The sequence below is a fragment of the Strix uralensis genome, chromosome 18 (genome assembly GCF_047716275.1).
Source record: "Strix uralensis isolate ZFMK-TIS-50842 chromosome 18, bStrUra1, whole genome shotgun sequence".
Classification (NCBI taxonomy): Eukaryota; Metazoa; Chordata; class Aves; order Strigiformes; family Strigidae; genus Strix; species Strix uralensis.
The window spans coordinates 9,557,366-9,570,135 of NC_133989.1; the positions used below are offsets into that span (position 1 = coordinate 9,557,366).

Sequence of the window (12,770 nt, forward strand, 5' to 3'; positions counted from 1 at the left end):
TAACTTCCCAGTAGTGACTTAGTAGCCAGCGGGAGTGAGGGCCAGGAAGACTCTTAAATGGGAGCTGGGTGCGAGAGGGAACAGAAATTGGAAGCTGGTACCTCTGGGCTCTGTGTATGGTCACAGGGAGTTGCTTGGGTAAGGGGCAGGGCAGGAAAGCCCATGACAGGATCACCACAGCTTCAGGTGAGTGCAGGGGCTTCCCCCTCAGTGTCTGAGACTGAAAGCCCAGGGCAGGCAGATGCCATAGGGACTGGCACTGCCTCAGTGCAGGGGGTGGCCAGGGTTTGCATTTAGTTGTCATATTTCTGAGCCATCCCACCCTCCCTCCCCATTTGCAGGCTGAGCATCCCCTTCAGCTGTGGTGTCTCTCCACTGGGATTTGGTCATGCAGGAGGGTGCCAGCATGCTCCCAGCTTTTCCGGAGCCCACCCTTGTGCTGCAGTGACAAAGCACCAAGCTGCTCCCCAGCTCTCGCTCTGTCTTGCTCTTGCCCACCTGAGTCCTGTGTGCAGGCTGTGGTAGGGGCTGGAGCAGCCTCTGGGTGCTGTGTGCCCACTCCAGCCCCTGTGGATGGGCTATCGGAGCCACTGCGTCCAAACCCAGCTCCTGAACCGAAACCGAGGGACATGCCCACCTCTTAGAAATTAATTCACCTCCTCGTTGGCCAAGTGCCACCTCCTTATCCCAAGGAGTTTGTGCAGTCGGCAAGCTGGGGCAGTGCAGCCGAGCAGGGGAGACGTGTCCCACGCGGGGCTGGGGAGGGCTGTTCAACCCAGGGAGTGCTGGCCTCCCATTCCCAGCGTGTTTATCTTTTCCAAGGTAGCCGGATGTCTGACTCCTGTTTGCAGAGCTTGACTCTTGGGCACAGGCAGGCTGGAATTGATTAGGCTTTTTTTTTTTTTCTACCCCCTGCCCTGTTGCTCATATCATTGAGCGAGTGGTCAGATCCTTTGGTAAACACACAACTCTCTTTAAGAAACTTCAGCTGCTGCTGTGTGTGAGGAGCTAAAGGTGTTTCTGTGTGGGAGTGGGATGAAGGGAGGGGGTGTTTGCTGTTCCCTGGTATGCCCCCACATGTGCTTGTCCCTCTTCACAGCTGCAAGGAGGGGTGATATGGAAGAACTTTGGCTTGGAAGTCTCCAAGGAATTGCAGAGCCACCATGTAGATGAGGGCTGGTGGCTCGGGGCAGGAGAAGGCAGCAACAGCTGCCTTCTGCCTGCACTGGGACAGGCAGGGCACCACGTGCCCCGTGCTGCTGGGAGGCTGTGAGTAGCCAGGCTTGGTGCCTGGAGCCCTGCAACCTGCTCACAGGCAACCGGTATTGCTGAACTTGTGTTGAGTTTTTCCCCTGTTTGTATAAACCCAACAAAACCTGGTGGGATGGGAGTCTGGAGGCCACCAACTTCCTGTCACTTGCAGTCAGCGATGTCCCCATCACCCCATGGTGGATCCTGAACCCTGGTTACAGCTTCAGCCTGCGGACGCTCTTATCCCTGAGCCTGAGCTCGCTCACTTAATAGCCTTGTTTCTGCTTATCTAGGATTAATATGTAACTTAATGGTAGTGCATTAGGCACAATTCTGCAAGTGGGGTGCTTGTGGTAAAGGGCGGTGTGAATCTGGTTTCTGATGCCAGGGCACTTTATTCCCCCCTTCCTATGATAAGGTTTAGGGTTTTCTTATGCCTGGCGCCAGGACGGCAGCACTGTTAGTAAATGTTTGCCATGGCTGGGCAGGAGGGACGAGTCAGCAGAGGGAGGGAGAGGAGGGTGATCCTGGGGGGAAGCCACAGGGCATGGCACATCCCTGTCCTGCTCTCCTGGGAGAGGGGGCTGGCATGTGCCGAGCCCCGGCGTCTGGTCCCAAGGTGCATGGCAGAGGTCTGCGGTGTGGAGTGATGGAGTGACGGGTTTTTCCATTTTCCCCTCTTCAAGGCATCCCAAACAGGCTCTCGTGCCATTGCTTTCCTGCTGACGCACAGGAAGGCATCATGCAGGCTGTGATTTGATGTGTAGTCTCTTAGTTAAGTGCTAAATAAGTTCATAGATAGAGGGATGAATTATTTCCAATGAAGTCATTCCCTACTCTGATAATGGAATTGGTTAATGTATTTACAGCAGCTGTATTACGAGTTTGCTTGTCAGGCGGAAGAAAACCATATAAAAAAATGTTAAGTATTTCAAGGCTACATAGCTAATAAATATCTTAGGACGTCAGAGTTCTTACAAAATCCCATAGGTAATGGTCTGTGTGTTGGAACTTCAAAGTTGCATCCTCTCTCTGATAGCTTTTTTTTTTTGTTCTGTAAAAACACAGCAGCTGTACTGACTGTTTGCAGTACAGTCTTTAATTATTGCAGACAAGAACAACTGTGTAATCTTACTGTGGAGGCCAAGCTGCTGTGGATCGTAATGGCACTGTATGGTGAAAGTAGCCTTGGCAGAGAGCTCCAGGCTGCTGCCTTTTAAAATCTCTGACAACAATAATCCCACGTGATTGAAGAATTTCAGCTTGGAGAATTTTTTTAGGAGTTGAAAGGGCTGACGGGCTCTTCAGCGGACGAGCCAGGCTGATGCATAGTGTGGAGGTGGGGCTGTGGCAGTGCTCCTTCCCTGGCTGCTGAAAGGGCTGGTTTCCCAGGACCTGGCAAAGTATGGAAAAGAGACCACAACAGGGACAGTCTTGGGGTATTGCTACAGAAGGATCGCTCCTTAGATGCAGGCTCCACAGTGCAAATCATGCTTGCTGCAAAGCAGCCTTTATACTTTCAGGGCTGAAGCAATTGCAGCATACTTTATTTTCACTAGCAGGTACTGACCACAATATTACGGTGTGAGCTCCTGGCTCTAGGCTTTTTAGCCCCAGCAAGGAGTTGAAACACCCATTGTCCAGTAAGATGGAAGCCTGTGGCTTTCGGTGGTGGACAGTGCCGGCTGATGAGAGCAGTCATCGTGGTGCTTGGGTGTCGCTACGGTTGGTGCCTTAGTATGGGCTGAGGGTTGCGCTCACTCTGCGACCTGCCTTGCACCTCCCATGGGGTGGCTTGTGGTGTGTCCCCACCGGCGCACCCTGCCCTGCCGAGGTCGGGGACACGAAGCAGCCAGCGGCTTGGCCTAGGCAAGTGCACGGCTGGGACAAAAATTTCTACCTTGGGTTTTGCGATTCCGATGGCAAGAAGCGGGTCCGCTGGGACGCGTGCGTCATGGGCAAACAAGACAGGGAGCAGGACTTTCCTCGTGGTAATCTTTTTTTTTTGAGAGACAAAGATGATGTAAATAGGAACTGGACTATGCTTTAGCCATAAATGGCAGTGGACATTGTGCTGTGGGTCTTGCTGAATGGAGCGAAGAACGAATGCTGTAACCACAAATCCTGTGCCTGCATTTAAGCATGACAGCTGGAAGGGCATATTGTTTCATGTGTGTTAACTGGGATGGTCTAGCCTGGTCTAAGAGGCAAACCGCTGACCAGAAACAACATCTCAGACCCCCGGCTTTGGAACAGCTCAGTTGCAGCAAACATGAGGCTGTACATGTGATAACCCTTTTTGTTCAGCCATGCTGAACTTGTAAAACATGCTTGAAAAATCAGGTCTCTGTCTGGTTTTGGGGAATATCCTAAACAACAATCCCATTCTCTTTTCCTCTATCAAAGTCAGGGTGTTAAAACTTCAGACTGTGCAGTTTGTACTGTGTGAACTGAGTCAGTAAATCCGTAACTCCGTTAAGTTGTTTTTATCTTGACAATTTTATGCTCTCCGATGGGTATAGTAAATCTCCTAATTTGGAAGACTAACAAGTCAGTGATTTCAAAATCTATTTAAATGGTGTGTGATGTATATGGAAATTTTACATCCAAATACAGCCTGTCGTCTATTCTCTGCCGTGGTCTGGCTGTATTCTAGATTGCTTCAAGTGGTGAAGGACAGCCCTATGAAAGCTCCCTATTGAATGTATTTCCTGAACAGAACCATCCTACTTCCCCTTTTTCCTGCATGTCCTAAGGCTGAGGATTTCCTTTCTATCTTGTGATTCCCATGACCTGGGAGATGAGGAGTTGTCCTGAGCCACCTATATCCTTTTCTGGCCTCCTGCTTCAGGGGCAGCTCTGGGAAGCATCTGCCTGCTCTTCCTTTGCCTTGCTTGCCCAAGTGTTCACTTAATTCTTTTTTTTTTTTTTTTTTTTTTTTTTTTTTTTACCCAAAGCTCTCCCTCCGTTTCCTCATCTTGATCCTACGTGAGCATCGGGCTCAGGCGTCAGGATTCCTGCTGTATCGAGATGGTGTCCAGGACGCAGGAATTTCCACCACTTTGTCTCCTAATGAACCTAAGGAACAAATGCTGAACTGTAAATGTTTGCTGTCGGTAGCCAGCAGCAGCCTGCCAGTGCTGCCAGCCCGAGAGGTTAGCAACCATTTCACTCTGCCTGCTGAAGAGCCTTTTATTGCGCATTTAACTGTGCGGTGCCCACAAGTGCCCAGTGAGTGCTGTGCTTTTATGCTCTGTGTGCGGAGAAATCTGCTGGCAGCTGATGCTCTCTTTCTCCTTGGAATTGTTTGCTCTGACCCTGGCGAAGGGAGGCAAGATGGGGAGGACAGGCTGGCTGTAGATGGGGAGCGTTGCCCATCGCCGCAGAGGAGGGATGGAAAATAAACAGGAGATGCAGTCATGTGCAATTGCATCTCCTGAACCGCAATTAAAGTAGGAGAGTCCGAATCTCGCTAGGAAGGGTAATATTTAACTTGGGCAAATGCTTGTTATGCTCTGTGCTCTCGCCTGCACATGTCGCTACGCCCTTCTTCGCAAAGAGGGATTGCAGTGGAGCCCGGGAGTTGAGCTGCCTTGGGATTTGCAAAGCCCTGTGTGATCTTACAGCCGTCCTCAACATTACTGCCCTGGCGCACGGGTAAACTGTGTCCTCTGGTTTCTCCACCCGCAGCATCGCCTGCCTGGAGCCGGGTACGGTGCATGATGGTGCTGGGGAGCTGGGTACCATGCACGGCGGTGCTGGGCTGCCCTGGGGCTGGGACTGTGCCTGGGTGACCTGGAGCTCAGTCCCACCGCCAGCCCTGGCTGCTGCCGAGGTGCAGGGCTCCTTCCATGGGTGGTTTGGTGCTGCAAATGCTTCATGAGTTCCCTTGACCTTCTGAGTTTTCCCGTGTGTGCAGAGTATGTCGTGCTCCTCTTGCTGTCCTAAGATCTGTGTGATGTTCTTCCAAGTGAGTTGCACAAACACCAGCTCAGCCAGCTGTGGGATTGCAACTGAAAGTTGCCATCCTAAATGTGTATATTAAAAAATTTAGGGACTATCAGAATAATCTCAATTTTCTTACCCCTTGCCTCCCCAGGGTCATTTTTCTCTAAGACAGTTCAGATGCAAATTCCCCATATTCAGGTTTTGGTCGCGCATCGCTGCAGTCCTCTGTCTTCCCCACTTGCTTCATGCACGTGCAGGCTGCAAACTTGCCAATTTTGGGGATGGTGGTTTGTAATTACCAGCTCAGTGCTGCTGCTGCTGCACTGTTAATTCTTAGACCACTTAACATATCAAATTATTCCTTCCTGTGCTATTTATAGGCGAAGGGCTAAGTAACAGTCATGGCATTAATATTAAATTCCCTAAAACTAATAGGAATCTCTTATTTAATTGTTCTGGCACTCTGTACGTCTGGGGAATACGGTGCCACTGGAAGGCTAATAGACACAGAGATCTCATGGTGTATTAGCAATGGGATGCTGCTAAATTTCCTAGTTAGGTGGTTCATGAGTTAAGACTATTGTAACTGTCTATCTCTTCCTTGGAGGCTTAGTTTGATTAAACCCCTTTGTATTGCTAATGCTAATGGAGCTGAATTGATGCTGGGGATCTGCTGGGAGAGCTTAACAAAAGACTTAAGGTAGACATGACTCTGCTGGTTTCTCTGGGCCCGCAGGAGGTGTTTGCGGTGGGCAGGATCTCCCAGCTCTGGCAGAGTGCTGGGGTGACCTGAGCACCCATCCCTGCTGCCTGCAGGACCATCACCCCTGGCAGAGTCTCTGTCACGCCTCCCACGCGCAGGTGTCCCGCAAGCTCTGCTGGGTGCTTCATACCTGCTCCGAATGTCTGGCAAAGCGATTTGTTCGGTGGGAGTTTCCCTGGTTGTACATGGATTTGTGACTGTTGGTTGAGATGTGTGTTCCCAGGGCAGGGGCTCGCGGTGGCTGCCCTTGCCAAGATGGGGTCCAGCTGTTCCAGAGCCCCGAGTGCTGGTAGGAGAAAGCTGCATGTTGCAGTGAGACCATGATAAACTCACAAACAGCCTCTCTGCACTTCTGTAGTGCTGATGACTAATGAACAGGGAAAAATGCTGAATGTGACAGTAAAACCCTAAATCTCAAAGCAGAGGAAGACCCACTCCTTCCTCAGGAAAGCCTGACCGCTGTGCTGGGTGCTGATACTGCTGCGGGCATGCAGGGCTGCTGTGAACTGCCTGGCCCCTCTGCCTGACCACGGCTCCTGCAGCTGTCTCTCCTGGCAGGGGGAGTGGGGTACCATGCTGTCCTCTGTGCCGGGGGATGCTGGAGGAAGGTCCTTTCCACAGGCGGCGGAAGCATGTTGGGGTCAGGAGCAAGATGTGTCAGGTCTGTCCCCTTCCTGTGTTGGTAGCTGGCGTGGATCACGCTCAGACCTTTTCTGAATCAACTCCCAAGCTGCAAATTACCCTGCTGCCTCTTCTAATACATATCATCACGATGAAATTAATTTTCCATGAGAGAGTCAGCTGTTTCTTGATTAGAAGTGCTCTGAAAATACCAACAGAAAAATGATTACAGGAAGCCTTCAGTGCTCATTTATATAATTGGACTTTACCTCCCTGGTTGAAGTCATTGCATCCACTCCTGGCTTGGACAAGCACTTGTCCTCCCTCTTGCTTGTGAGCAGGGATGTTGGGGCGCAGCTTCCCAAGGGATGCACTGGCCCTGGGGTGCAGCCATGTGCCTTTGCTTCAGCTGGTGGCAAGCTGTAGGTCTGATATCATGGTTTCCACGTGTTTAAATCCAAGCAGGGTTGACTTGTCCTTTAATGAAGTGACAAGAATAATCTTAAGGCAGTCATTTGGGTAAATGGATTCTTAAATTTTGCTCATTTTCTGTGTGGGTAGTGAGGGTCTGTTGAAAATTTGTAGGAAAAGGGGCATCTTCTCACCCCCCCCCCTCCCCCAACAGTAGCGAAAATCCCCCTCCAGTTCTTGTCCTGCTGCTCAGTGGCTGTAGCTGGGCTGTTATCACTCTGTGTATGTGGTCTGAAGTGCTGCGTGCTCAAATGGAATAAAGGCAGAAGGCCAATGTAATTTTCAAGATCATCCTATGTGATTAGATTAACAATATCTTGCAACACCGAGAATTGCTTTCTGGCTGAACCCTGTTTCAGGCTGAGCATGCCGTGAGCGTGCCTGTGTGCTCATTCCTCCCCTGGCAGAGGGCAGCGGTGGGGATGCTCAGCATCTCCTTCCTCCGCTGGTGCTGGCTCTGGCACTATGGCTCCGGGAAATGCTGCCTCTTGGGTACAGTGGCCCTGGGCACTGTGGGGTCAGCCAGGTCAGGCTTAATAAATTTAAAACATGGCCAATTTCTCATCAGAAGCTAAGGAAACCGAGGAGCGAGGCTTGAGTTTGGGGCAGTGATGCCCAAATTTAGATCTGGACCCCAGTGACCCCATGCGCTGCATGGGTATGGGGACTGAAATATTTTAAATAACATGTTTTAAATCTGGTTTTCTGACCTGCATGAATTGAATGTTCTGGGTAACCATGGGGTTTAAGAAGTGCGTAGTGGCAGAGCTTATCTCGTGGTTGTGTGTTGTTTTGGGAACAGGAGAAGGGGCTCTCGTCCCTGGGCTAAGGTCAGTATGGTCATGGGGGGTTCTTGGTATTGAGTGTGTGATGCCCTGCTAGCACAGCTGATTCTTGGCCAGGTATCTCCTTAATCGCTTGAGTAAAGGGGTTAATATGTGAAAAGGCAGCTACTGCCTTAAACAAAGCTGGTGTTGTTTGTGCTCGCGCTCCCCTGGGATGGCGGCTGCCGTGACAGTCTGTTCAGGATTCCCACTGCAGCTCGGTGCGAGTCCGACCCAGCAAGCCGTGTCATGTGGCTGTGGCGAGGCCCTGCTCCGTCTGCCCGCCGAGGGAGCAGGGAACAAACGGTGCTTTCACTGTGCCCGGCAAACCTCCCTCTTCCTTAAATTAAGCAGGGGTTGGATGCTGATTTGTCTCCTCTTCTTTCATGCTTCACCAAACCTGGTTCTGCTTTATCCAGCAAGTAGAAGGCATAATGAAGTAGAAAGCTAAATTACTTGTTCAGCATCAGCGAGTTATGCCTCGCCACTGACTCAGACTCCATGCAAGCTGGAAGGTACAAGCTTGCTGCCCCCCCTTCCCTTATCAACAGCCTGGTCCTGATAAACTTCAACTCGAGTGGCTTCAGCTACCCTTTGCTCTGTGCAGAGGCAAGGAGCTGTGCCCTGGCTCTTGATTAGCCTTTTGGGTTTTTGGAAAGGGAGCTGGACAGTCTCTAACCCTCACTATTTGCTGATGGCCAAGGTGAGACTGTGCAGTGCCGCTCTGCTGTGCTTGCTTGCCTTTGGAGGATGCTGTTCCTGTCGCTGGATGCGTTGGTTTGTGCTGCCTCCTGGTAGAGCCTCGCAGTGTTTCTGCCTGCAGCTTGGGGTGGGTGCTGTCACTGGGGCAAGATGTTATAAATGTGCCCCAAGCCTCAACCCTTAATATGTTGCTTTTGCAACCAAGACAGAGCTGGGATGTGGGCTGAAGGAGAAGTTGCCAACTTCCACATCTTGTGGTCATCTGGGAGACCTGCCCTGTGCCTGGCTGGGCAAGGTTGGTCCAGAGCTGCCCTGTGCATCTTGCCCTAGGCCCCAAGGCCATGCCAGCCTGATTGCATTTCTCACTTATTCACCGCTAACCCCTAAGTAGCCCACAATAACCCTGAACAGCCCATTTCCGCTAACACTTTTTTTCCCCCCAGGAACTCCCATGTCCCTAAGTCCTTGTTGGCAGCTGCCTGGCGAAGCTGGGGCTGTGATGGGGAGGGATGCTGGGGCTGGACTGCTGGTGCCTGCAGGTGATGTGGTTTCATGCTGAGCTCCAAGCAGGGGATGAGTCCAAGTGCAAGCATATGAAGGTTTTGGGCTGAGTGTGAGGTTTTGCATGGGGAATTTCAGCTACGTTTGTTTCTGGCCTGTGGTGCCACATCAAAATGCCAGCTTTTCCTTGAGCTATATCCCCTGGGGATCTACTAGAGCAAATTCCCTGTCTTTCTGAGCAGAAGCAGCCCTTGTTGCCTCTCACTGTCATTGCAATAGGAGTATCTTGCCAAGAAACTGCCCCAGAACACACGAATATTTTGTAGCTGTCACTAACCTCCCTGGCTGTTACTCTGGGTTGCAGAGCTGGCCCCAGAAGAGGTGGGTGAGCAAAGAGGGTTTGGGTGCAGCTTTGGCTGAGGCAGCTCCTGCTTGTTGCTGGTATAACTGCTGGCTTAAGGTGCCATCGCTGGTTCCAATGTGAAGGGTATGTGCATGGGAAGGGAAGGGATGGAAATGGGCATTTAAAATTGCATTTCAAGCCATTTAGTTGCCAAGCGCTTAATGCATCCGACCCCCTTCTTGCTGAAAATCTGGCAATTCCACAGCTCGGAGACAGAGTGGGCACAGGCAGCACCTGGGCATGATGTGGGGGCTCTGCCCATGGTGTGGGGCTTCATCACCCTGGGGGGCAGTGTTTGGGGGGGCCCTTGCCCTCTGATAGCAGTGCTGCCTCCGGGGTCCCCTATCTAGTCTGTGCTCCCGGTGACTGCAGCGATGACTGTATCTTCCTGGCACTGGCAGCCGCTGGTTTCAGGTTATTACAGCTTGTGATATGCTGCTGTAGAAACAACCTGCCTGTGGGATGTTTCCTGGTGACATTTCATTAGTTACTGCCCTCCTCTATGCAGGGTCTCTGTTGTTTCCTTGGCCTAGTGCCCTCTTCTTTCCTTCTGGAGTGTCTTTTGACCTGTTTTTTTTAATTACTAGTGCAGAACTGACCTTCTAGATCTCCCTTCCTCTCTGTTTTCAAATTAAGATTTTTTTTTTTTTCCCATTTATTCTTAAGCCTAAAACTTCACTGCAGCAGGGCCGTGGCTGGCACTGCGATGCAGAGGGGTGCTGTGGTGTGCATGGTGGTCATCCTGCCATCCCCGCTGGTGGCTGTCCTGCTGTCCCTGCAGGCGCTTTTGGTGACCAGGGCTGTGCCTGCTGCTGTTTGCTTTGGGGCCTGTTCCTGCCAGTGCCGGGTGTCAGCTTAAACTGAAACCTAAGCAGGCTCAGCCTGAGCGGTGCCAGGGCACGGGGTCAGCGGGAAAGGAGCAGGGGAGAGAAACCTGGCTGGGGGGGCTGGCCCCATGGACCCAGGGGACTTGTGCTGCAAAATGCTGCCTGCTCTGGGATGTGTGGATTGCCGGTGGGCTCAGAGACTGGCAGTGGGATGTTTTTTGCTGTGCCCATTGAGGTGCTTCTGCCAAACAAGTGTCAGCCCTTGGTGCTGCAGTCTAGGAACGAATACCTTTCTCCAGGCATGCAGCTTAGTTTCCTGTTATAATGGTATTTCCTAATTAAACCTGCCTACTTAGGCAGCAAAAGGTACTCTTGTTTAAGCTGCAATGCTGCATTACAGTCTGCATTGTCAGGTCTAGCTGGGTACGTTCCCCTTATTAACCAGCCGGTTTCCAAACATGTCTTACGCCTCCGCTTCCCAACTCTGTGCCCTTCCCAGCTCCTGTCGGGCAACTGAGGCACGTGCGACCGGGGCATCCTCCTGGCAGGAGGGAGCTGAAACCAAGCAGAAGGCTGGGAATGGTTCCAAAAGACTCCTGTTTCTCTTTCCTACAAAAGCTGGTGCTTATGGAAATAATCTTTTTTTTTTTTTTCTTTCTCCCTTGCAGTGAACACCTACCTCTTCATGATGCAAGCCCAAGGCATCATGATTCGTGAAAACATGCGAACAATAGGAGCTCAGGTGTACGAGCAGGTGGTCCGCAGTGCCTATGCCAAGAGGAACAGCAGTGTGAATGACTCAGGTATTTCTTGAATAATTGTCATTTTGATCAAAGGTTCCATTTCCATTGGAAATCAAGTTAACCTGAACCAGTCTCGCTTGAAGGAATTAATTTATGCTGGTAAATGCAGGGTGGGAACTTTGATTAATTTGCTTCTGGTTTTATTTTTGTGTATACATAAAAATACATACTATATATAACATAAAAATACATAGTATATATAGAATTACTGTATACACTATGTAAAAATTATACTCATTTATATATATATGTAAAAAAACCCCAAATGCTGTAACTTGCATAAGGGGTGAAAATCTTGACACGTCTCAAATGATGGGATGTTGAGACAAAAACCTCTTTGCTTTCCAGGAATTCAACTTGTTAGCTTCAACCAGTCTGAGAGTAAACATTTTCAAATTCAGTGCAAGGATCAGGTTTCATCTTTAAAAAAACTTCCCAGGCACACGGCTGCGCAGAGCCCTGGTTCTGTGCACGTGGAGGAGCCTGTGCTCATAAGCTTCACTCTTCCCATGCAAGGGTGAACTGAGATGACTTGGCTGGAGATCTGCCACAAATAATATATTGAACTTTGGGTGGAATGCAAGGAGTGGAGTTGCAGGCTTCCACTCCCAGGCTGTTCATCATCCATAATATAAAGCTGATAACAGGGTTACAAGTTTTGGTGTAAATATGGTACAGCAAAGCATAAACGCACATGGCTGTGTATAAGCCAGGGCGAGGCGTTGCCTTTGGGCCGGTGTGACACCGAGCGTGTACCTTCCCTGCTGACACATCGCCGGTGCCTCACACTGGTGCAGTTGGCGTCAGGCTGCGCGGGGGAGCTCAGCTCAGCTCCTCCGCTGCAAGGGTTCATCAGCAGGGGCTGATAGAGTTTTACAAAGCAAGCTTATTTCCTTATTAATAAAAAATACAAGCCATGTCCTTGCTGCCCGGCCTGCTGAGGAGTAGGTGGTGCGGCCACCAGTTCAGCTGTACTCTGACCGGGGATGGGCACGGGAGGGGAATTACCAGCTTGCGCAAGAGATCCATACCCTGGGTCACGTCCTCTCCATGCCAAAGATGTCCAGGGCTGCCAGCCCAGGCTATTTTTAAGGCTGGAAACATCAAGTAAGGCAGACACAGGGTGAGGAAGTAGCGGATCCCCCAAGGAGAGGAGGGTTAGACGTTCCACCACTGCTGCTTCTGGTGATGAGAGCCTCTGTCCTGCTGCGTCCTGGCCCTTGCGTTCTGAGCCCTGTAAAAATCTGCTGTGTGCTCCTGCTGTCTGCAGCGTATAGGGAGATGGCTACCACACTAGTGTCACTGGTAATGGTATTTCAACAACTGAAATAGCGGGCTTTGCTCAGGCCTCTTGTCCATCCCCACTCTGCAGGCATGGGCTGATACCCCTCCTGCGCCAAGAGCCCCAGCCCCAAGGAGAGTTTTAACATATACAAGCAACATGCACCATCCTTGGGCGAACTTCCCCCCAAAGCAGACGCATGACAGGTGGCAGTGACATCTGGAAGGCATGTGGCACTGTGGCCACAAGGATTATGTTAACACCAGGATTGGTATCTTCCCTCCCCAACTTGGTTTTCAGGTGCCTCAGTGGGATCTGAGTGGGTCATGCTGCCTGGTTAAGTGCATCCTCCCCATGCTGCTGCGGGTAGTGTG

General features: G+C 50.9%; 1 protein-coding gene across 2 annotated transcripts in view; it reads left to right on the forward strand.

The window, feature by feature from the left end:
• B4GALT5 (beta-1,4-galactosyltransferase 5) overlaps positions 1–12,770 on the forward strand; it is a 39,562-nt gene that overhangs the window by 14,519 nt on the left and 12,273 nt on the right. For both annotated transcript variants that reach the window (XM_074888359.1, XM_074888360.1), the window contains exon 2: positions 10,980–11,114. In XM_074888359.1, the coding sequence (XP_074744460.1) occupies positions 10,980–11,114 (135 nt within the window). The remainder of the gene's footprint in view (positions 1–10,979; positions 11,115–12,770) is intronic.